The 27,272-nt window shown below is 39.0% G+C and overlaps 1 protein-coding gene across 1 annotated transcript in view; it reads right to left on the bottom strand.

Moving 5' to 3' along the window:
- syt7b (synaptotagmin VIIb) overlaps positions 1-25,239 on the bottom strand; it is a 99,315-nt gene extending 74,076 nt beyond the window's left edge. Inside the window, exon 1 of the mRNA XM_029428511.1 lies at positions 25,033-25,239. Coding sequence (XP_029284371.1) covers positions 25,033-25,081 — 49 coding nt within the window. The 5' untranslated portion in view covers positions 25,082-25,239. The remainder of the gene's footprint in view (positions 1-25,032) is intronic.
- Between the last annotated feature and the right edge of the window lie 2,033 nt (positions 25,240-27,272).

Here is a 27,272-nt window from a genome sequence, read left to right as displayed (position 1 = left end):
CATGTTGTTTCCAGATTACTACTTAAAGCTCTTAAACAAATCAAAGTCAGAATAATTACTTCGCAACTCAGCAAATGGTACCAACCGAGGAGCACCTAATGCACCATTGGCCTTCATGGAAGTGTGAGTTTTCCAAGTGACGTTCTAGTTACTGCTGCTATAGCATATGCTTATTAGACAATGACAACATCACGAAACTTCTGAACGATTTGATCTGAATTCGGTGAACCCTGAAGAAGGTTATGAAGTAGGCAACTTCCATTACAGATGTGTTGTTGAATGAGGACCAGAACTTCTCAAGGCTCCTTAAAAAGTTGTGTTATACCAGAATTTTACACTCAACCACAGTATCTTGTATTGACGCCTTTACCTACTGTAGCTCACCAATGAACTCTCAATCATTTCTGTTCTTGTCATTAGTTTGAAGAACAATATCTGATAACTTTTATGCAGTGGTAAGAAGAGGAGTCAAGCCTTAGATTAACAGAGATTCTATAAAACTCATGGGGATTTAATGCAAAAGTGATTTTATTATTCGTCACTATTGTTATTATATTTTCTTAAAGGAATACAAAACAGGTTTAAGGCGCTGATTATGAACTTCAACATCTCCGGTTCGAGTCCAACCATGTTGACCATGCATGATGTGAGGATGGTGGATTTACAAGACACATATTGTGGTCGAAATCAAAACAGCAGAGGCCAAGATATCCCAACTTTTAATCCCTATATGGATCAAATTCAAACTTTGTATTCAAGACTAGTTGCATTCAAGCATTTCATACAGGTTGCTGTTGAAGTAAAAGTAATTAATTATATTTCTTTTAGCAGTTTAAAGCAGGTGAATTAACATGATTTACAATCAATGCAATGATGCAGTGAATTAATCCTTATGCCAGCCTGGTGGTTTATCATTTTCAGGAATTGAGGTGATATTGTGGGTTTTATGCAGTGAATACTTGCACTTCCAGTCTGCGAGTGGAAGTGACAAATCAATATAGTTGGTGTTAATTAGTGTTTTGTTCAATAATGGAGATGATAACAACAGCTCATTTATTTCCTCCTGTCAAGAACCAAATACCGATCCACATGTCTAAATCACAACTTGTTGCCTGACTCTGATATTTACATTCAACTGGGTACATATAACACTTTTCTGTGCTTGGATCTCACACGCATAAAATTTTATCTCAAAACTAGAAACTATTATTTTTGTGGAAACGGTCTATGACACCAGAGACAGACAACCTTTTTTTTTTTATATAGTTGACTCACTTATTGGCTTTTTATATTGGTTTTGCATAAATCTTGCATTCACCTGCATGGAGATTTTTCCTGGTTAAGAGCTACTTGAAGGCATGCCAGCGGGCATTTAAGAGAGTGTTGTTGCTTGAGATAGATGAACCCAGATAAGGATAAAAAACATTTAGGCATGAGAGTCCCTTGTCTCTTTGAATGTTTTATTATTTCTTCATCTTAACTGTGAAACATTTATGCACTCTAAACCTAATAAGAAAAAATAGGAAAAAAACAACTTATGAATATTTTCTGATAGCTCTTTATTCCACAATAAATACAATTCCATCCATGAAAATATGCATTCTTCTATTAATTTACAACATTATTGGTTATAAGCGGCTAAGGGAGGATCCTGCCATTCTTTGGAGCAAAGCTTTAACCCACATTTACTCTTTACAGGAAAATAATGGCTTGTTCATTTCCCGGCGGTAAATGTCTCGACAAAGCAAAGGCCATGTGTCATGTAGGACAGATGAGCCGCAGAGGCTGGTGTTCAAAAGCAGTTTATCAAACTTTACAGGGAAATAAATGTAGAAGTATGACTGTGTAGACAGCCTGAAAGAAGTGTGAAATGTGAAGAATGGAATAACTAATGATATGTTGCCTCATTGGCAAGCTTCAACGAAAATAAGTGTGTGTGTGTGTGTGTGTGTGTGTGTGTGTGTGTGTGTGTGTGTGTGTGTGTGTGTGTGTGTGTGTGTGTGTGTATATATAATAAAATAACAACAGTGAAAAAACTGAATTTCCCCAAAATGGATTAATAAAGTATTAATCGCCTAACAACACAAAGTCTGTCCTGAGAGTGAAACTAAAGGAAAGTTCATGGTGCCACTTCGTCCTCTCGGAGTAGAAATGTGTTCAGTGATTTTTTTAAACAACTTGGACATGACAATTTGACATTTATCAAAAAGTGAAGGTGATTTTGGTTTTGATGGTAGTTCTACAGGTCACTTAAAACATTAGGATTACTCGTCTTTGAATGATGAGTATCCAAAGGAAGTTTCATAATACTTTATTTATCTGCTTATTTGAGCTGCTGGTGTCACTAGAATAGATGAAAGTTTAGGGAATCACCAAAAGCCTCTGGAAAAAAAGAACATCTGTACATATGTTTGTTGGACAGACGGACCTTAGCAACCAGCACTTATCTTTAGACCTACTGCAAAAATATCTGCATATACCTAGAACAGGTTTGGTGGTTGGGCATGGAGGCAGAATTATGTAGACAAAGTTTTTGCTTTTATAATTCTACATTTTGCAGACAACATCCAGCTAATAAAGTGTGTTGTGATGGTTTCAACTTCGCCTGGTCGGCCAAAACAGTTAACCTGTTATCGTAGAGAGAGCGATGTTGTTGATTTTGGAGATGGTTTTGGTGTTGCGACCGAATTACAAGAGTTTAGGTGCAGTCTAGTAATAGCAATTTGCCTTTATCACGCAGAGGAAAGGTATAGCGGTGGTTGTTGCAAGGCCTGAATCACTAAAGCTTTTACGATCACTATCAAAACTTACCTTCAGCTCACATTTGATCTGAAATCTGAGCCCGGTACATTGGTTCATCAGCTTGTACCAAAAAGAGTTTCATTACATACCCAATGAATGCTGGAAAATTGGAAGAATCTCGTTTAGTCTGGTTAGATCATCTTAAAACGTATAAGAAGTCTCTCCGTAATGCCAGAGCAGCTTATTACTTTTCCTTAATATAAGAAAATAAGAACAACCCCAGGTTTCTTTTCAGCACTGTAGCCAGGCTGACAGAGAGCCACAGCTCTACAGAGCCTTCTACTCCTATATCTCTCAGTAGTGACGACTTCATGCGCTTCTTTAACGATAAAATTATAATTATTAGAGACAAAATTAATCTCCTCCTGCCCTCAATTGGTAATGACTTAACTTCAACCTCCGGAATTTCAAAAACATTAGTAACTCCTGAAATATATCTAGACTGTTTTACTCCAATCAACCTTAACCAACTAACTTCAACAATCTCATCGTCTAAGCCATCAACCTGTCTTTTAGACCCGATTCCAACTAAACTGTTTAAAGAAGTTTTACCCTTAATTAACACCTCGTTATTAAATATGATCAACCTGTCTCTATTATCTGGTTACGTACCACAATCCTTTAAGTAGTAGCTGTAATAAAACCACTTCTTAAAAAGCCTAGTCTTGATCCAGAGGTTTTAGCCAACTATAGGCCGATATCTAACCTACCCTTTCTCGCTAAGATCCTTGAGAAAGCAGTCGCAAAACAGTTGTGTGATTATTTACATAATAATAGTTTATTTGAGGTTTTTCAATCTGGATTTAGAGTTCATCATAGCACAGAGACGGCACTGGTGAAAGTTACCAATGACCTTCTATTGGCATCAGACAAAGGACTTGTCTCTGCTTCTTGTCTTGTTAGACCTCAGTGCTGCTTTCGACACTGTTGATCATGACATTCTACTACAGAGTAATAAACTGGTTCAAGTCCTATTTATCTGAGCGATCTCAATTTGTACTTGTTAACGATAAATCCTCCATGACAGTCAAAGTCAGTCTTGGAGTTCCGCAGGGTTCTGTACTTGGACCGATTCTATTCACCTTATATATGCTTCCTTTGGGCAATATTATAAGGAACCACTCTATAAACTTTCATTGTTATGCGGATGATACGCAATTATATCTATCAATTAAACCAGACGAAACCAATCAATTGGCTAAACTTCAAGCATGCCTTAAGGACATAAAAACTTGGATGTCTAGCAACTTTTTGATGTTAAACACAGACAAAACGCATTTTCTAATGACATAGAAGCTCTGAATGGCATTAATTTGGCCTCCAGCACCACCGTAAGGAATCTTGGCATCATCTTTGATCAGGATCTGTCTTTTAACTCCCACATAAAACAAATCTCAAGGACTGCCTTCTTTCATCTATGTAACATTGCAAAAATAAGACACATCCTATCTCAAAATGATGCAGAAAAACTAGTCCATGCATTTGTTACTTCAAGGCTGGATTACTGCAACTCATTGTTATCAGGTTGTCCCAAAAAGTCACTTAACACTCTTGATCAGTTGATCCAAAATGCAGCGGCACGTGTATTGACAAGAACAAGGAAACGGGATCATATTACTCCTGTATTAGCTGCTCTGCACTGGCTCCCGGTAAAATACAGAATAGAATTCAAAATCTATTGCACGTCTGTCCGTTCTGGGAGAGGGATCCCTCCTCAGTTGCTCTCCCTGAGGTTTCTTCCGTTTTTCCCCCTTTAATTATGGGGTTTCTTTTAGGAAGTTTTTCCTTGTGCGATGCGAGGGTCTAAGGACAGAGGGTGTCGTAACCTGTACAGTCTGTAAAGCACACAGACAAATGTATAATTTGTGACATTGGGCTATATAAATAAATTTGATTTGATTTGTGCCATGTTTTTTTTTTAAGATCTGAAAAGGTTCAGGCTGAGATATTCCTTAGTGCTCCAGCCAACCTCTTTTATTTATAGAAATCAGTAGGTGTTTCCAGTCCAGGACGGTGTACTGCTGCTGTTAACAGTTTTAGAGACTTCACAGACTACACAAGATATCAGATGAAGTGCATTGACTTCATTTGCAAATCTAATATCCATGAAGATGCCTTTTCCATGTCCTTAGTCCACCCATCCTGTCTTTCCTTTCCCACTTTCCTTCATCCTCCCTGCCAGCTGGCTTTCTTCACGTCCTCTTAGACGTAAGTATGGTGGATACTTGTTGCCTGAGACATGCCCCAATGTGTGAGCCTCACTAAATTATTTAATCTTGTCTAATCCCTAAAGAGGCTTGAACAGTTTAAGCGACAAAAGTGTGACTTACGCCTTGCTGTTTTCTTTTTCCCCTCTAAATAAAGATTAAATTCAACACATGCTTGCTTGATACTGAGTTGGAGAATGTCCTTAAAGACTGGAATGCCTAGTGTAAAGGCCCTGTCACACATATCCGTATGGCAGAAACGTATGCTGGCGTATATGAAAATTTGTCAGAGTCCAAATATGTCCAACTTTTCATCGGATCGGAAAAGTGAACGTATACAGATACGCATGTCTAACCTATTGATAGAGTATCACTTACTTATACAAAATGTATCAGATGAATACCCAATAAATGCATAACGTATAAAAAAATATGGCGTATATAAAATATCGGCAATACGCTGGTGTACATTGATATAAGGTAAGGTATAAGTAGTATTCGTTAAGAGCTCGCTGTGTTACGCTGAGGTGCGTTGTAACACTGATGGTTTGAGCATGTTCAAAATTACCGGACGTACCCAACGTGTGCTTCATAAATTATGCAGACATTACGTGACGTTAGACATACGTGAATACGGAATACATACGTGAATACTTACCTACGTAAATACAGTACGTGAATACGTACCTACGTAAATATAGTACGCAAATACAGTACGTGAATACGTTAGAGGTACGTTAGATATAGGCTACGTTGGCTGACGGTGAATCCTATAAATATAAAGTGCATAAAAAACTCACCATTACACTGAATTAGTGGGAGCCCTGAGCTTGTGTCTCTGCAACGAGCCGGTCTAATATAGGGGTATCAATTCTTCACCAAAAGTAAAAGGTTTCTTCTCTTAGCAACACGGTTAGTCACTAAGTATGACGCTCTCAGTGCACTCGCATGTGTTGATGTGGTGGCCATCAGTAATTGTTTATGTCCTTCTTGTTCATGTTTTTTTCTTTAAAACAACTCTAAGGGCTCGTCTTTTAATGCCGGGTGCCGGCGTTATGAAGGCTTCGTTGCCTCATTTGCGAGCCTGTATATTATGCAGAGTGACGCATGTAGCGATAAACATGTATTGAGGTGTTTATCGCTACAGGTGGACTCCTGATGTTGTCTTTTAAATGTCTCCTCATTGGGTCTTTTCCCTTTTCCAAAAAAACTCTTTAAAGGCTTTTGTTTTCCATTCATTGTTGCTTGTGGGACTTATTTTTTTTAAGTAAAGTATCACGTGACAGACAAGCGTCTTGACATGTGTCAAGAGACACAGACGCACAGACAGATGTATTCGATGATTTTTCAAAATAAAACCTTTCAAAATAAAATATTTGTTTATTCAATCTTTCTGTGCGGCCCGGTACCAAATGACCCACGGACCGGTACCGGTCCGCAGACCGGTGGTTGGGGACCACTGGTATATAGGGTCCCTGTGAGTAGCTCATCCTCACTTCTTCACAGCACATCTTGATGAATACATCAACCCAGCATCAGAGACCATGGAGGATGCTGAGAGGCTGCGACAAGAGTACATTCTAGCCGTTCTCCAGCATCAGCATGACGTGAATCAAAGCTTGTCCAGCTCTGTCGGCCAGACACTCTGATACGTTTTGTATAAGTAAGTGATACGCTATCAATAGGTTTGACATACGTATAATAATTCGTCATGTATTCGTTATGTATACGTCAGCTACAACACCGCTTTGGAAAAGTTGGACATATTTGGACTCTGACAAGTTTTGAGCTACTTTTCATATACACCGGATTTCGTTTCTGCCATACGGAACTGTGTGACAGGGCCGTATGTCTGGCGTCTGCGTCCTTCAAACGATCACAACTTATCCTTAATTTATATCAACGTATTGCCGATATTTCATATACGCCAGCAGACGTTTCCGCCATACGGATATGTGTGACAGGGCCCAGAGTGTATTTCTTTTATCATACACCAACACTATTATACAGTGTCTACGCCAGTCTGATCTTACACTTTACTTACTTATGTATCTGTTTATTGAAACATTTTTCATACCATTAAAAGTGTTTCTGCAAGACTAAAAAAAGTTAAAAGTTTCACTTTCAACTTTAACTGATATGTTTGGCTAACACTATCTGGGGTGATGTAAACTGGGGTAGCTGGAGCTTAAACTTCCACAGATCCCATTCAGAGCTAACTTTACCCCAGAGCATCCAGGAACGGCTTCCACACAGTGGGGAGACACTACACAGTGGATGATGTAGTCAATTAATACAATCTGTAATCCAACAAACACATGTAACCTAGTTAATGATGTGCTTCTTTGCTTGGACGCTTTGTTACTACTTTTAATAGTGAGTTAATTAGATGGAAATGCTAATGATTGCAGCTTACATTAGAGCAGTTAAACAAACAGTCAGACCCCAGAGCTACAGTATTTCAATCAATTTATTCTCAAAGACTTCATATCATTGTTTTCTGTTTTAGTTTTGATTTGTGCTTTTTAAAAAATACCAATATATTGGGTGGGTCGTTACTGCTTCTGGCACGATATTGTAATAATATCCTTTAATGTGTGTTGCGCCATTATTTTCTGATCTTGTAGTATGTGCATGTTTGAGAAGAACATCTATGAAGTTTCTAAAGGATTAGGATTTCTAAACTCCTGTTTGTTCCAGGCTTTAAACTTGTGCCCTTCTACATTGGGTTCTTCTCTATCATATGGTCGTAGTTTTCATGGAAAGCTTTGTAAAAACCAGAATTAGCCAAGAGATATACTGTCTGATACTTGTTTTTAAATATGTTTAGAATTTAGATTAATTGAATTTGTGCCAACTGCATTAAGCTTTCACTATTATGCAGACTCGCAATTCATTTTTAACCTTGTGCACTGAAACACATATTAATTTAATTTCCAGATGCTGTAACAGTGGCACAATTAATTGAATACTGCATTGAATTCGGTCACCAGGGTTATTACCTTTAATTAATCAGGTTGACAGCCTGTAATTTTTCCAACCAACCATCAGTAACATGTCTGCTCCTGGTTTTCCTGTGGAATTAACAGATATCTTTCCAGCCTGCAAATTACATTTGAATAATTAACTTCCTGCCCTGTTGATAAATATTATTTTATTTGATGAATTCGCTCCACACTGCATGCACACACACACACACACACACACACACACACACACACACACACACACACACACACACACACACACACGCACACACACACACACACACACACACACACACCTCATTCAATCCCAGCCTTTTCAGTGCTAGAGCTCAATGAGCTGCCCACTGAGATCATGCACTCGTAATTCAGCTGATTAGATATTCTTATTCAAACAATACATAGTGCCGTTCATTTTCGGGATTATTCAGTATTATGGGCTGAACAGTAGCTCAGTAGATGAAGAGTACTGTCTCCTCAAGGCATGAGGGTCCTGTGTCTTTTGGTTTTCATGTTCCTCTCATGTTTGTGTCGTTTTCTCTGCATGCTCTGTATCCTCCACATGTTATCGCTGCATCATCCACTTCAACATGGACTCGTCAATTATCCATCTGCCACCGCGAATACCATCTGATTCTACTCAATTTGACAATCTCATCCACCTGTGTCCGCATAAAGTTTCCTAATCAGACAGTTACTACACATTGCCTTACTATTATCTTTTATCCTTGTATGAAGAAACTCCACACTTGGCACAATCATAATAGGTTTCACTGAAGCATAGCAGAAGCAAATGAAAGTGAAACTTCAGTAATGCATTATCAGTAACCACTTTGGTTTTACTCACTTATCTTTGACCTGCCTGCTGACCTGTCAAAATCTCACTTGGGGAATTGGAAAGGACGTAAGTTGCAAATACAGTAGCTGTGAATGTGAGTGTGAATGTTAGTGTGAGCCTGGTGGGATAGACTCCAGCATGGATTACATGTACCACACTTGAAAAGGGATAGAATGATGGATGCATTTTAAGACACACAATGATTGGTTGAGTACATCGGCGGTTGTTTGCTTTTTTTTGGCAATTTTTGTGATTTTATTTTGTTCATTTAAAAGTCTGCCTCCAAAGAGCGAGTGAGAGCAACTGCTCGGCAGTCAGCTGCTCAGCGGGCAGAAACAGAGACAGTGGGGGGGAAACAGCATGTAGACCCAAACAGAGTTAGTGATTGTTGGAACAGTGGAAAAACTAACCAAGATGGTTTTGGTGAGTTTTATTTATTGGCAGTTGTTGGACTCACGGTGGCAGGCTGAAAAAGTTCAGCATATTGCTCACCTTACTCTTGATGATCGGATGCATGTTAAGGTAGGACCCATACAACAACCGCAACATAACAATGACCTGGGCGTCAGAAGGAAAAGAAGAAGAGGAAGACAAAAATGCAAGTTAATGTGAACAACTGAACCGATTATAACCTTAATGTGTTTGCCTTCAACATGCACTGAACTGTAGCACTTGAAAATCCCCATTTACCTAAAGCTGTGGTGACTAGCCTGTGTTTTAGATTGGCTATTTTCTTTCCCTGAGTGTGTGGTAGTGTCTGAAATCACTCCCTCAGTCATTACAATAGGAGACTACAATTTTTAATCAATTTTGAGAACCTCGTGGTGCATAAACTGTACACTTCGCAACCAGACACTCTTAACGGCAGAAAGTCAAATTATTGTTGTAGGTATTCTGGATAAAAAATGATAATTACTGCTGTCCATCAAGTGTGCGCAGACAGCAGCCATGATTGACTGGGGTCGTGATTGGTTCATTGTCTGGAGGTATCTGCAGGCGATTGGTTACTCAGAGGACATCAGACCATACAGCGAGCCAGACAGACCTGTGGATGCTGGGGCAAGACTCTCATTCCTCATCTTTCAGCTCAGCCACGCTGACCTTATTTGTTGCAGAAGTATAATTATAAAATGTTGGATATGTCATACTGATGGCAGGTCTTTGTCGGGGAATAAGGTGGGCTGAAAATTAAATTGTCCTTATTCTGTCCTCGCTCCTCAGTTAGGAAGGTAAGTAATTGTTTTCTTTGATGTCGTTGGGTAATTCATTTGTTGCATTATAGTCCCTTTTTATTATGTTGCCCACTCTAAAGCTTCTTCTGTAACAAGCTGATACAAACGATATATTATGAGACTGTGACAAATAAGAGGATCTTTCCAACCTTGAAGTTACTTGGAGTAAAAAAAAGAGAAGGAAACTATATGTTTAGTGGTTAAGTTGCTATATAACATCATGCCTTGTTGAACATTTCTGTAATATTAAGCCTCGTAATGAGAGGGTACGAGGCAGAAAAGTGTTTTGTTCTGTACAATCATGTTCCCTGTAGCACCCTGTAAATAATTATTCATTAGTAAAGGTAGAACGTTTTAATATTGGAATCGAGCTGGAATCCCTTGCCATAATTAATTTAATGCATGCTTTAATATGTCATATCTAATTCATAAGAGAAGTCAAGCTCTTCTCACTGAGCTGTACTTTGCAACGCCCCGGGGGCATAACAATGGTAACCTAATGCACCTTGCCGTTAAGTGCATGAAGCTGCTGGATATTAGCGATGATTATCTGTGTTCTTTAGAGCTGTGGGTGTGTCTGTGAGGATCCAGGTGCAGGATTACCTCCATCCAGACAGACAATGGCACTGACATTGAACATACAGGAGCATAAACGTACATTTATCTGCGATTCTAATAATAAAACTACAACCTCAGCACCTGAAGAGATAAAAGAGGAAAGGCTGAACCCCCATAATAATTTTAATGAGAATACTTTGTTGACTCAGCAGAGATGCCGACAGAGTGTGTGCTAGCTAAAAAGTTGTCTGCCAAAAAAGTTGAACCTGGCTAAACTTTTGCCACAACGCAAGTAGCATCTCAATGAACCAACTACTAATAAGTGTTTAACGTTAGGAAGCAAGCATTTATTAGTATTTTATTTTGCCAATTTTCTCAAGATTTGGTTAAAATTTGCGATACATTTGGATGGAAACCAGGCTTATGTCCCACCGTCTTTCGTGGCACTGCGTTGGCCAATCATAGAAATGGCTAAATGATGCATAATGTTTTATGCTCTCTGCAAGCTGATGTCTGTACAATTTACGATTAAACAAAGATGGTTTAATCGAAGAAGATACGTCATCATTTTGACAATAGAAAAATATCAGGAGGGGATTTGTTTGGGAGTTGTAAGATTTTTCATCATAAATTATTTAGGTACCGGTAATCCCCTTAAATTATTTAACTTTTGATACTAAAGTACAGTTGACCTCTAATATCTTTAAACACATACTTAACAGGAAAATCTTTTGCTTTTAATGGTGGTTTCTCCAGAATAGTCATTCAACATTTATTTATTACTTATTTGAACAATTTTCCATCACTAAAATTAAATACAGTATGTCTTGTACACTCAGTTTGTTTATGTCTGCATTGTTGTTCTTGTGTGCCCCTGTGGGTGCATATAATTACTCAGACATGCAAGGTGACTCACCAAAGAGCCGGGAAGGATAGTGAGAGATAAATAGAAAGCGAGTAAAGAGAAGAGACAGCGGGATGGGGAGACAGGCGGTTGAAAACATTTGAGGGAAGGGAAATTAAATAATGAGCTACAATTAGCAAAATAAGAACGTGAACATACAATTTTGGTTGGTAGTTAACTAAGCGACCACATCCTACACTGAAGGGTAAACTATAAAACCACGGAGAGAAAAGTAGTTAAACTACGCTAATGCTAATTAAGTGTAGTTGGATATAATAAAGCTATTTCATAAACTGTTCAAAAAAATATCTCACAGGGTAAAGAACTTATTGTAAAACTATTTGTATTGTAATGTAATCTCAATAAATAAAACAAGTCAACTAAAAGTTAATATCTCTGCACGTTGTGTTCCCTGTTGAGTTGTTGAACATTAGTAGCGCTATGAAGCAATATACTTTAAATTGCTACGATCCATTTTCCTGAATGGGTATTTAGAGGTTTTGCCGGAGGGTCAAGGAATAACTCTTTTTATTATTATTTTTTTATTGTTTCTTTGTTTGTCCACAAAGTGCTGTCCATCCTGTCTTACTGCTAATCTAACACACCATTCAATATGGATGTACTGTACTTACATAACCTTTCTATCTACAGCACAGAAGGCAGATGTAACTGAACCTCTAATATTTATACATATATATATATATATATATATATATATATATATATATATATATATATATATATATATATATATATATATATATATATAATATTTTATATATATATATATACTGTATATATATATATATTATATCCCTATTAACTAATGTAGTATCCTGTGAGCCAATTTTGAATGTTGCTAGCTATTTAACAATATGATAAATGAACATGAACATTGAACGAGGGATTCAAAGCTTTTAATCTCTCATTCACTCCGGATGGATGATGTTACAAGTCGAAACTTGTTTTGGGGCATAGAGGACAGAAGGAAAAGAATGATTACTGAAGCCTGTAAAAGTCTTACTGAAACTGAGTCGAAGATGCTGTTTCGCTGCTTTTTGTTTTTAAATCCACCAGTATTTACAGATTTATGGTTGTGTTTGTAGTTTTTGGAAGCCTTGAACGTCTATAACTCTGCAGCAGAGCTACATACTGTATTCTGTACCATATTCTACCATATCTGTCAGCTGTGGATGAAATGCAGCTTAACTAAAGGAAAAGAGCTCATTTTGCCTCTTTACCTTCTGTCTATCTCAGTTTATCCTCTATAGTGTCCCTGAAACCCATTTTCTCCCTTTTTACCAGATTATCCAGCACACACATCTCTGTTCCTCTCACACAAGCCCATGCACACACAGTTTCCATGTCACAGTTGCTAACTCTTTTTTCTTTTGCTCTCTATCTCTGCCTCTGTGTGTCTGATTTCTGTACTCCTTTGATCTATGAAGCAAGCCATTGTTTTTATGATTCTTGGCCCCAACGCCACAGCAATCTAGGACAACATCACAAGGAGCAGACACTGCAAATACTGTGGCATATGTAGAATAAGAGACACAAAGACAGACAGAGAGAAAGAAAGGGGAATATTGATGAATAGAGAGATTACAACGTGTTTTTTTTGGCTGGCACAGTTTTAAGAAGATAGGGGACAGACAGTAGTCTGATGATGTTATCTGAGTTAATCTTCATAAAATCTCTCCGCTATCTGTCTGGGAAATTGACTTAGCATTTTTTACCAACGAGACCCAATGAAGCCTCTCTTCCTCAGGTGCATCTTTATTCGGAGGACATGACAAGCCTGAGAGTAGCCTGAAAAATTCAGAATTTGGTTTTGTATCCTCTTCTTATAAAACTTGGGAATATCCCACGTGGTCTCTTGATGGTTCCTCTAAATTATTCAAAGCATTTATTTATAAATAAACACTATCTGGGCCTGTACCCAGCTGTCTGGTTTTCTCTCCTGTAACTCTGTAACCTCCAGCAAACAATCCGTCCAGCCAGGTAAACAACCAGAGAACCCTCCAGCCGGCCCAAAACTTTAATAACTTTGTTATTAATGCACTGCTCACTTCACCTCTGCATACACCTGACTCCCTCTGCCTCTCTTTCCATCCTTTTCCAAAAAAATTAATTCTTACATTTTTGAGGCAAGCTTGCGGCTCAGCAATGTCAGCTATTTGTCGGTCCACCATTTTGGTCCAGACTGAAATATCTCAACAACTATTGGATGGATTGTCATGAAATGTGGTACACACATACTATACATACCAGAGAGCAGCTCCACAGGTCAATAACGGGTTGCCGCTTCCATTGTAAATCAATACAAATCAAAAATGACACTATATGTATATATATAAATGATACACAACAAGGTGTGCTGATTCTTTTAATTAAACAAACAAGGTCGAGGCAAAGAACGCCACCTTGAAGACGGATGTCAGGAAGGATACATCAGAGATTTATTGTAATTATACTGAACCCTGGCATAAAGTAGCTATAGTAATCCTATAGTTCCTATGGTAATCCCTCTTTAAGGTTGAAGCCAAGCAGCGTGTCAGATCCCTTTTAAACCTTTCTCAGGAGAAAAGTGACAAACACATGTTGCTTCACATGTGGATAACATGTTGATTCAGACTAACACGGTTGTATCCGGTCTCACTGTGTCTGTCTGAGAGGGGAGAAAATGCCTGAGCTTAGTAGTGCATGACGGTAGAACTATTGCATATTAAGGGTCTCAGCTGGCCAGCCATGAGCTTCTTTTTCTGTTTTTCATACTCTATGAATGCAGAAATATTAACTCCCCTCTTTCCTCAATCGATCTTTTCTTACTCATCAGATCACCTCCGCTTTGCTTACTCTCCTCTCCTCTCTCCAAAATCCTCTGGAGTTTGTGCTCCATCCTCCTCCTTTCCCTTCCTCTCCCTTCTTGGTCACTTTCCATTACTATGATTTAAGCATTTTGAATGTACAATAGTTTTAGACATACAGGAAGAAAAAAAAGGAAAAAAAACAATCCATTAAAAGCAGATGGAAGGAAATTGAAGGAGAAAGCCACAGAAGTGATGCTGGAGCAGGAAAACATCAGCTCGACACTGATGCAAAAATGTATGCGGACATTGTCACACATCATTGCAAACACAGACACATACCCATATGCATGAGCAAACACCCTCATCTACAAAGGGATGGGACCCTCCATGTTGCTAACCTGTAAACAAACACAATCATATTTCTCCATCTCATTTCCCTGCGGAGGGAACCGTATATAGATAGCTGATAACAAGAATATGGCAATTACATTCATCAGTGGCAGGTGGTGGGCGTTTAGTTGTAATGGAAAATATGTGCGGCTTGTATCGACAGGTTGTGCGGGTCATACCAGGCTTTTAAAAGCACTTTATATTATATATGTATATGTTATATACTTTCAATTTTATTTATAACCTTTCGGTCTTTTCTGTGGATCCTCAAACATAAGTCCACTGTAAGTTACGCAACACACATCTCATTGTACTGGCCACACACAACAGACAATAAGAGCTGTGCATTAAGAGTGAGCAGACTACTGATGAGTGAAGGGAGGAGAGAACACATATTTGTAATCAATGGTAACGCAGGGAATACATACTACACAAATATAACATATTTGAAAGGAAAGAGTAATGTGCTGCACAATCAGCAAGGATATGTACGAGGAAACTGAAGAGGCAGATGGGAATTCAGTGAGAGAAGTACATTTCAATGCAACCTGCTCAGAATTTTCTTAAATTAATTCACTGCCTCTGCAGCAGCCTGTCCTGTCTGTTCCTCAGGAGCGAGGCTGAGTCACCTCCATGCCCTCGTTGCCTCTGGAGGAGAATGCTGTAAAATCTTCAGCTGGTGCTCAGTGGCCATGAGACGGACACAGCAGCCGTACATTGCCGAAGGCCGTAGCAGACATCATCTTTGGGCCCTCCGTCCAAGACAAGCCACCTCATCCAGCAACACAGACCACTGATTTCATCAGTGGGGGAGAAAAGTCAGGATCCCCAGCAGGCCCCGGAGCAGAGTAAAACTGGTAGCTGAAGGTTGACGGGGGGAAGTAGCTCAAATTCTCACACTACGATGCGTGATTTGTCAGGTCAGACATTGTGCTTCAGCGGGGAAGGCTTTTGCAATCTTTAGTCACCTCAGCTGATTGTAATAATGATAGGATGTGGCAGAGAAGGCAAAGAAACACTACAGCTGAAACAATTAATTGATTGATCAATAGGCAATCAACAAATCAATCAATTTAATTAATTTATTCCTCCGTAACTATAACCTTTACTTACTTTTATTTTATGTTATGTATTTATGTACCTTAGACCACATTTAACGTATAATGTACAACTTGTTTTTAGTTTAATATACAATATACAGACACAATTTATCAGAACAGAGTGAATTTTATTCAAATCAATATTCGTTCTTGACATGAGACATTATTTTAGTATTATTACACAATATTATTGTACAATTATTATAGGATTGTATTACTATTCAATGAATTGTGTTGGGATTTTTGTTTCATGGTGGTTTTGCAACATTTACTATGTATTTCTCTCATAAATAACCCATAATTACTACTAAATTTGACACAGATGCAACTTTTTCTTTTTATATAGGTATCAAATGCATGTTATTGTTTTTAGTAGGCTGTTGTTGAGGATGTAATGAAGCCTTATTTTGATCATAAAAAATAAATAAAGGCATGTTTTACACATCTAAACTTGAAAACACAATTGAACACAATAAGAGGGTTATGTCATTTGCCACGCAACAAGACTAAGAGTACAGCAGCTAATGCAGCATGTTTCTACAAATGCATGAAGATGGCTCATCCCGGATTTTGACAGAAACCGTTTGTAGTGAATTATGTAAGACATCGTTCCAAGGACAGCGGCTTTGAAGAAGCAATGACCTTCGACAGCCCAGCTCGTGCTATATTTATCCTGCCAGGTGCAGGAAAGGTTCATGTTGATGTTTCATTCAAGGAGAACACTTGTCAATCATTTATGGTACACATTTTAAAAGAAAATACCTACTGAGTCTCTTCAAAAGACAATGAGTAAAAGTTTGCATGAAAAGCGAAACATGGGAATTTGTGCGAGAGACCTCTAGGACTCACATGCGACCTGGATACAAGCCGGCGCCTGCTCTGCCCCCGGGTGATGCTTTGGTTAGGATGTCTGAAGTGCATCAGACAAAGTATAAACCTAATTACCTGTGAACTAAACATTTGTGCTACATTTAATAGTCCCTGAGAGCTTCTTTGCATTAGCTTATTTAATTATATTGCCTCTCTACTACCTGTAATGAATAATTTACCAGTCGGACATAAATGTTTTTGCCGGGAACAGGAATCCAAAACTGGATCAAATGAAAGTGCAGGCATCAGTGTTTGTTTAGTGTTCGAATGCATTATCCTAACATTTCAAAGTGACACAATGAAGAAAAACTGGAGGGTGGATGGAGAGAGTTTGTGGATGAAGATGAAGGTTTGTACAGTAGCTGAGCGTTGAAGAGGAGAGGAAACCAAACAAAAGAGGAAAGGGAAAATTAAGGTTTGGGTGTCTATCACTGTGTTTGTATGTGTCTGTGAATGTACATGCTGACTCTATTCTCTGTATTGGCAGGAAGATCCTGTCTGTGTGTAGCTCCGTCTCTCCATCTGTTCCTGGCTAGACTGCTGCTATCTGTTCTTATAATATCCTGTTCGCCTCTCCTGTGTCTTGTATCTTCTGGGTTATATCCTACTCGTTGTCATCCATCCTTTATTACAGCCAGCCATTAATAGTCCTCTACTTAAACAATTCATTTGTGTGTCCTTTTCAATCCTACAGGGGGGAGCCAAGTTAGACTCTTACTCTGGATGTGACATCCCCTCTCTTAAGCCTCCATTCTGGGCAGGAGTACAAACCACAAATAGCCCTCTGCCTTACTCATCCTGAGAGCCTTTCAGAGTCACACAAGGCCACTGTGGGTTGTGACAGGAGTCCCAAAACGTATCTGTATATTCTATCGTATGTATCTACCAAAATAAGGTAATTACCATTTTAAGTTTGTTGCACTTGGTTTCCAGGCAGGTTTTATTCCATCAGTAACTGAGAGAGCAACAGGCAGTGCCAATAAGAGGGCGTGTGAGAAGCGTGACCTCCAAGAAGCCTCACTGTTCATTCAGCTGTTAGAAAAGCACAATAGGTGCCCGGGCAGCACAGACGCCAAAAAAACAAAAGCTGTTGTGGCCGTAGTACTCCAAAGATCAAGTTGCAGTGTTCACGTTTTTGCAACAATACCATACAAAGCCGACGTCTTATTAAAAGTTCTCACCTCCTACAAGGTTAAGGTTAGGGAAAAATCATAGTTATTGCAAATAAACTATGGTTGAAGTTTGGTTTGAGAAACAAACATTTTTGTCTCTTGCTAAATTATGTTCCTGCACAACTAAACTTGATTATCACTTACGTTTTACAGTCGCAGTTTTAAACACATGGTTAACGTTGTAAATTAAAACAAAACAAAAACGCAACAAAACTACTTCATGTTATGTTTAGCAAAAGATCACGTTTTGGCTTAGAATAATAATGTTTGTTATGTTATTTAAGTTACGGACGTAAATTAAAATAAGTCAGCGTTGACTTTTGGTTTCACACATAACACAAACACGAACACCGGTCTCCTCCACTCATCCACCGCACTTTCATTAGAACAATACGTTTCCCTTGAAACGTAATTTGACAATGCCTGAGCTGATGAGGGTTGGAATCTGGTAGTGAACCTCTGCATGTATTACAACTTCATGGCTGACAACTGAAAAACCGTGACTGTACCGATCTCACCATGTTCAAATCCCAAATCAAAACCCACCTCTTCAGATCTGCGTTTAATGTGTAATTACTTCTATGTATTTTTAATGTTGATGTCCTGTTTTTCTTAATGTCATCTTTAATGTTATATGTACACGTCTTTGAGTGCCTTTTAAAAGCGCTCTATAAATAAAATGTATTATTAAAAGAAGATGGCTAGCAACACTAGGCGGTCTGCACACTCACCAGATCAAGGGCGGGAACTAGCAGAGGAAAGGAGCACAGCAGAAACTGGCTACTCCAAAGTGAGGAGTAAATAAAGGTTACCACAGGTCACATGAACAGTATAGTAGTGCGTTTTGACAGTATGTCTTATTTAGTGAAGACAGAAATAAGGTGAAGAGACACTTTTTGCATCACACGTTCAAGTCAATGCTCAGATAAATCTGCCATGTATGTTAATTCTATACTGAGGCGTCCTTCTGTCTCACCCCAGGAGTCTTATCGAGACATCAGATTGATTGTATTTAGTTGAACAATCTCTTTTTAAAGATACACAAATGTGCTGTTTTACTGCATTTTACCAAACACAAGAGCGTGGAGAGCATCGTTCTCCAAATCCAAAACATAAATCAGCATCAAAAAAAGGCAGATCCCGTTTCTTTTTTTTCTTTCCTGTGTCTTTCACCTCTTTACTGTCTCTATGTGCGGTGCCTGGAGACCAGTGTTGCTTCAATGAGTTCACTGATTGAAAGGCATCGTGTACGTCTTTTTCTCTCTTTTGCTTCCTCTTCAAAAGTACAAACTACTGCAAAGCATTACATAGATATTCTTTCAAAATCTAGACTGCCTCTCTCTCTCTCTGCCTCTGTCTCCAATTATCTATTTCTGTCTTTCTCCACCAGCCCCCTATATCTGCCAGTAACATTTTCAACCCACACTGTTGGTACAGTGGTAGGCTACTTTCTTGATGCATCCAGATTCCAAAATCTCTTCTCCGCCATCTCTGGCCGTCTGTTTTCCTTGCGTGTTACTACTTATCAATTATTGCGAGGCATAAATTAAAACCCAGGCAAGATGGTAAACAGGGTCAAGCGAGAGGAGAGACAGAAGCCAGGCAAATGTAGAGAACAATTAGAATTCAGTCTTGAGCATGGACACGCTGCTGCAATAGAGTTATGTAACCACACACCAATGACACAATACACAAACATGCACTAAATATTGCAATATCTTTGTCTTTGCCAAAACAGGTTTATGATTGGGATGTAAACCAATACAAATACAGTGTTTGAATGTGCTCTAATATACATAACAGTAAGAGAAGCAGAAACTGACAAGCTGAAGTTAGGGACCGTCTCAAAAGTACTTACCTAATAGAGACGTCAGATCAGAAACTGTGCGTGTCGTTCTAGAGGGCGTGGACAAACAATGTCATTTGGAGAACTGACTTGTTTTATGTTACAGCCCTAGCTTAGAACAATTAATTCCATTTCAATATTGAAAGAAAAGATTCACCTTTTACATTTTGGTGATTATATTTACAACTAACAGACTGAATAATGCAGCTGACACCTTCATCAGAGAAAAATTAATGATTTTGTTGATTCTTTCATTTCGAATTGTAAATCATGAATGAAATCGTTTTGACAATTTACTGAAACTGAAGAATGTATTCATTGAGCCCTGCTCACCACACACAAGTCCCTCTCTGTGACACATTGTGTCTTCTTTGTCCCCGCACCCCCCCTCCTCCTGTCTGACTTTTCTATTCAGCTATCATTTTGATGCGATCGTCTATCATATTCCTCTTTGGTTGTAAGTGTGTGTGCAGCTAAGTAGAACACAGCAATATTTCCCCTTTCATGGCCTCAGCGTCTCGTCCCTTGAGTCTGTAAATGTGAGTCGCTTGCTTCGCAACATTGTGGTGAGCAGGGAATATAAATACTTTTGTTTCAGATTTCATTAATTACTCCTCAGTCTCTCTCTTCTTTCTCGCAGCTTGTCTCAAACCACTAATAAGATTCCAGCCCATTAGTTTTGAACCATAACATAATTAAAAGTCTGAATCTGAATGCTACTAATACTAGGCAATTATCCACGACTGTTCACGTGCAGGATTAATAATGATTTTCTATTGCACCTTGGATTGAGGACTGACATTTACACCTGGGCTGCTCTGGAGAGATTACAGCAACACTGCAAGAGGATCTCAACAAACCAACTACAGGAATACTACAACTATACGAAACGTACTGTATCTCTACCTTATCCTCCCCAGTGCAGTCCCTCCTCTTGTTTATCACACATTTTTCCTAGAGATACTATTGACTGTGCTCATCTAAGGAAACACATAATAACATCCTATAGCTTGCACGTTGTGCATTATGTTGTACATAGACTCAGAAACAGCCTTATGGCATCACAATTTAAACCCTTTCACTGACATCAACACAAAGGAGGCCCAGAAAACTTGAATAAATAATACTATAAATAAACCATCAGAAACTGCAGACAGACTTTTTATGTTTTATTTTGTGGCAAGTCCAGATATTATATTCTGATGACATGAAGGCAAGAACCCAAATCCAAGCCATACATACAGAACAACTATGTTGCTACTAACTAAAAAAGGTAAAAACTCTAGAAATCCCTTCACCTTCTGTGCAGCTTATCGTGTGCAGGGTAGTGAGGAGGGTGGTCTCCCACGGCTCACAGTGGGCAAGAAGCAGGATCAAATTTGAACAGGCTGTCAGTCTATCAAGAAGTTAACACATGTAGACAGACAACCTTTTATTCTAATTAAACTAACATCTCCTGCAACTCCGATCCATGTTAAAGACAGTTTCTTTATCAATGTTAGTTTGTAATCCAACTTTCATGATTCAAAACACTTTATTGTCTATCACATAATGATATTGTCTTGTTCAAAAACAACCTAAAAACATATAAACCCACAAAAGACTCATACCAAAATTACATTAAAACACAAATAATTCCATAAATGAACTAGAATGGCACTCGGAGACCTCTGTTAAGGCCAAATGCCCAATCTTGCAATGTTAACAATGAATTAATAATCCATGCTACACTCTTCCACCAAGTTTCATTAAAACCAGGCTAGAAGTTTTTATGTTATCCTGCTGACAGACAGAAGAAGAAACAAACAAATTTAAAACATTACAACCTTGGCAGAGGGTAATAAGAGCAGGTGTATAAAGCTGCATTAGTGACAGTCTTTTTGGCCTTGTTTAAAATGGATATTGCAGTGGAAATGAGAGAGCTTTTGTAAGTTATTTTTATGACCAGAGGTGCTCTGGTGCAGTCTGAGAGTTGGGTTTGAGTGGTGCCGGTAATTTTGGTTGCATACTTGATGTTTCTTGTGAGTGTGTTTTCTCTGTGAGGGAGATGTACCAGGATGCAATGTTGAATGTGAGGACTGATTCTATGAGTGCCCAGGATATACTGCTGTAAAAATGTCTTGTCTGACAATAAAACATTTCAGCCTTCTCAGAAGAAACATGTGCTGTTGGGCCTTTTTGTAGACCCCGTCCGCATGATGAGTGAAGGACAGGTGGTGGTCGATCTCAGTGACCAGGCACTTAAAGATCTCGACCTCTTCCATCACCTGCCCCTCCAGCCTGAGTGGTCCAGAGAGAGGGCGTGGAGTGTCCGTGACCAGGGAGTCCACATACCGCCTGTATGTGGACAGGGACGCTTGTATGTCAGGCGGGCCACTTGTCATCATTGTTTAAAGTGACAGTACATTGCTATTGCAGGTGATTTTGTTTGAAGAAGACGGTGGATGAAGTGACACAGCCCTGCGGGTAATTCTGTGTTTTCTCAATCAACTGAGATTTAATTGATTCAGTCAGAGAGACTCACTTTTTAGTGACAAATCAATCCCTAATCATGTTACGTTATATAAACATTATCCAAATAAGTTACACACAAAAAGTATGCAGATTTTAAATTTGCAAACAAAAGCATTGGTATGAAATTGGTACTCTGTATTGTCAGATATCCTGAGTTAAGGTATTGGAATCGATATCAGGAGAGAGGTAATAATGTCACTGCACCATGTGCCGCCCAGTATACAGAGTACAGAGATGCACAAGTAAATTGATTCTGCTGCATGAACCTCAAACATTAATGAAACCATGCTTCTAAAGCAAATGACAACTAATAACATCCAACTAAGTGCTGCTTGGGCTTATTGATTACATTTTATCACTCAAGTTGTGAGTGGAAACTAGTCTTTATGAACAATTTCATGGTCAGTCACTTTTGTTTTTAACATAAATAACAAATGTTTTAGCAAAGAAAAACACTTTATTATTTCCTAAAATGAATCTTGAAATAGATTGTCTCTGTGGGGAAATGTGTAATTCGTATTTCTGCGTTGTCTAGACTTTCCTAATCTAATGCAACATGACAATTAATACTGGTGGCTGGGGATATGCATTTTTTTTTAAATGAATCTGAGCTATTAATCTGATTCATTTTGACAGAGGAGACCTCCTTTAAACATAAAACACTTTCTGTTTCAGCTGAGGGTTTGGGAGGTAAACAGGCTATAGCCTCACAGAACATTAACTTCAGGCATCTTTAATATGTCACACACAGTAGCAGCTGTTTGTCAAAGATTTACAATTTGCTTCTTTTTTTTGGGCTTGTAGTGCCTTTATTGATAGTACAGCATGAGATATGAGAGAGGGAGAGAGAGGGGATGACATGCAGCAGAGGTCCACGGGTCGGATTCAAGCCCCTGGCTGCTGCGGCACTGACTCAACCTTTGCATATGGGTCGCCCGCTCTACCAGGTGAGCTGCCAAGGCGCCCGCTTGCTTCTTCTTGGCTCAAAGCTTTTCACGATTCCTATTGTTTTAGCTTCATTAGCATGTCAGTTTGATGGAAGATAGTCACTTGATGAAATACATACTTGATGTGAACATTTATAAATCCTAAAAATGTCAACATCAGCACTTTATACTTTTTAATAATATGCATTTGAAATATTTACTGTATTAGTTTGTCCTATATATTTAATTGACATAGTATGTTTTTGCTACTTTTTAACCTGCTGGTGATGAATACTGTATTAGTATTAGTATTATTTACTGATTTACTGATTCCCATTGTGATTAATAGCGTACTCTATTATTATTGTTAGTAGAAGCCTGTTTTCACTGTTGTTGTTTATTACTTTGAAAGTTGCCTAGCTGAATTTACAGAAAAACTTTTACATCAGTATTTTTAAAATAAAAATGTTTTCAGTATGGCTGTTATATTTCACCTTTTCATCAATGCTTTTTGACTTGCACACCTCTCTCTTACACATTCCTTCTCACTTTGAGATGCTCTCTCTCTCTCTCTCTCTCTCTCTCTCTCTCTCTCTCTGACAAACACACACACACATAAACTCACACACCTGTCTAAGCATGAAATCACTTCTAGTTGCAGATGGTGACTCATCTTTTGTCCCAGGTGAAACCATATCTTGCAACAAGGTCGTAAGACATTTGGATGAGGAACAATGGAGAGTGCCACTGTGCAGGGCACCACTCACCACTTGGGGAACTCCTCACTAAACAGCATGCTCTACAGCTGGTAAAAACAAAACAAAGATATTAGCTGGCCATAAAGCCTGACAGCTGCACATAAAAAAATGAAATGTTGTATTCCCTTTCCAGCAATATTACATCATTATCAGCTTGCTTCTCATAATTGACAAAAGGAGAGTTTATAGAAAGATTTCCGAACACGTACAATGTTCTTACTATTTTAACTAAAAGCTAAAACTAAAAAACTGAGGTTCTGGGCAGAACTGCACTGCTGATATCTCACTTATTTTGGCATTTGCAGTTAGAGAGTTTTACTTTACACATTACTTGCAACAACAAAAAAAGAGGTGAATCTACAGGTTAAACAGTGATATTGTACATATGCTTAACTTACTCCATGTGGGTGTGGTGGACACAAGACAAGTCCTATTGGTGTTATTTAGCGATGCATAAAAAGACACAGGCTGCGTCATGTCGACAGACATTCAGAGGCAAATCTCCTTCAGCATCAGGTGTTAAGTCAGTGACCTCGGTTTTAGTTCAAAGATTCGGAGTAAACATACTCTGCATGGCTCTGGCAGAGGCATCTGAAGCTATGCACTCCATTATTACTTATCCTGATGGAGGGGTGCGTGTCATTACACACCGTCTGCTCTCTAATTCTCCCCTCCGACCACATCGGAGGACAAACATCCGCGGCGACTCAATTACAGACAACAGTAGAAACACACGCACCTCAACACCAACACGGCACGCTGCTCGTTAATGTGGCCGAGAATGGATGACCTTGTGCATTTACGCTCAGGTCACCTCGTGCGAAAATGACCGAATCGGGCACAACAAGTGCTCAAGTGTCTCTCGCAGACAGTCACCACATTGCCACCTTGGGTGTCTGCAACAGCCCTTCTCGCTGTATTGCAAGGTTTTTTAGTGAAAGGCTGACAATAACAGAACCATCCCAGCAATTACCATCAGCATGTTGGAAAGACCCCCGGCATCATTACTTGACATCAACATTTCACACTCAAGGGCATCTGGCAACCAACGCGAGAGCTTTGAACTATACAGAGTCTGGTTTAAAATCATCCACCGATGGCCGCTGAAATCTTTTGCTCACCTTTGCTGTTATCTTCTTCTCTGTTGAGATGCATGGCTCTTCTTACCATGTACTCATGTAGGCTGTTATATAAACTCTTATTCCAATTTTTGGATTTGTGGTCCTTTTGCCCGCTTATTGTCTTGTTCGGCTGGAACGCATGGACGCGCCTGCACTTGTGCGTCCTCCTCCCTGTTGTGCTGGATGGAGCAGGTAGGTGATGTTGGGAGTCTGTGAGTATGTTGTGCTGTCTCTCACTTTCTCCCTCTGTCTCTCTCAGTCTCTTTTTTCTCTCTCAGCCCAGAGACGCTCAAAGGGATGGTCGCAGCAAAGGTTTTAGGGAGGAGACGGCAGGCAGACGGGCGGGGTGACGTGAAGAAAGTCGGGAGGAGGTCGTCTACTCAGCTGAGGGAAGGATTCCGTGCGCCCTCAGTGATGTTGTTCATCCGACGCTCCAGAGAGACATTTTGCGCAGACTTTCACTCCGAAACTACACATTGATGAGCAGCTCATGGTGACAATTGAAGAGAAATTAATTTTATATCCATTATACATAGTTCGTTTTTTTACATTCTCGCTCATATTTACAACAACAAAAAACGCCCATGGCCATGCAATGCAGCTTTCAGGCTGGTTGTAGATATCCTTTTTGATGATAGTGGTTGTTAAGACAGACAGTCGATTCTATGACTGTATACAGTATAGTATCTATAAGACTGCCGCTGCTCTGTGACATGAAAAGAGCGCATGTGAAAACAGAAGTGTAGCTGGTAATATGAACTAGAAAGGACACAATTTCATATTTGTATATCAGTCCTCATCAATAATCACTGGTGCTTTCACTGTGGAATCAATAATCAATGGGATTCACGTGTGCATCTCTGTGCATAAAAATACCTTTTTACGCACAAACTGCCGAAGTTGTAGCCTACACGTTTCAACTCTAGCTCACGTGTTGAGCCTTTATAGAGCTTGTCATTAGTGTCAGTGTCACGAGCAGCCTGTGTGCTTTCATTATGATCATCATGCCATTACAGCCAATAGGCCCATACAGTCGATAAGGTACATTGACTCACCATCCACGTTCGCCCAGAGCCATGCGCGTAGCATGGCTCACTGGCGGTCTCTAGTGTTACACATCTATCAATGGCATCCAGCTGTGTGCTGAAGGGGGGGGGGGATAATTCCTCCCATCCATTATTGCGTTAACAAAATCCTGTTTCCAGATGCGAGTTTAGAACGTTTGACTAATACAACTTACAATATGCATGTAGCAGTGAAAGGAAATGGCATTATGTAACAAAAAAATCTTCATATATGATGATGAATATAAGATGTATCATATATCAAGTATTTTCAAATGTATTCTTACTATTTTTTCACTATAAATTGCACTTATTGTACAGTCATGTTCCACAAAATGGCCATATATAAAGCTGGACTGAAATGATTCTCCATTGTTTCTGTGTTTGTTGTTGTGTAACATGGGATGCACCAATCTGCAGTTGTTGCAGGTATGGAAGAAGTCACTGAGAAAGTTCTCTTAATATGAAACCAAATAATCTGCACTATAGTTAGATACCACTGTGGGTAACAGTACTTCATGTGGTTTATTTGTGTGAGCAACCCTGTTTTTTCTTCAGGATAGCATTGCAATGTATATCTTCAGTTAACAAGTGTTTGCGCACAATTCAGAGCACAAAACTCACTTACATGCTTATTATGCACTGCTGGGAAATGACGTTTGTATTACATATATCTACTTTATACGACATTCAGTGCATTTGACATCTTCTATTGCTCTCCCTGTGGTTTCTGCATTTTAGGGAGTTTTTACCTGTCCAAATTGAGGGTCTAGTAAACCGGTATGAATGTGTGATCTACATAAATGAAATTGATTTAACTTGACTTGATTTATCTTATACTTTATATTTTCTTCACTAAATTGCATTGTAAATAACTTGCTAAATAAGATCTGAAATATATCACAAAACATATTTGTATTGGAACAACCTTCCTCTAACTACACACAGTTAAAAACAACTGTTGGAAGTACAAGGCTTCGATTAATCATCCATGCACTTTTGTAAATAGAAAAAACACATCGAAAAATGCTTGAATGTTTCTATCTCTGAGTAAACGGACCTTACCTGACTGACATAAACATGATTTCAGGGAAATAAAACAACTCTCTGATGGATTATCGTACTTTATAGCTCAGTACCAGTTCAGTGCTCTGCTATGTTGAGTCTCAGTAACGC

The sequence above is a fragment of the Cottoperca gobio genome, chromosome 3 (genome assembly GCF_900634415.1).
Source record: "Cottoperca gobio chromosome 3, fCotGob3.1, whole genome shotgun sequence".
NCBI classification, from domain to species: Eukaryota; Metazoa; Chordata; class Actinopteri; order Perciformes; family Bovichtidae; genus Cottoperca; species Cottoperca gobio.
This window is presented reverse-complemented; position numbering and strand designations above follow the sequence as displayed.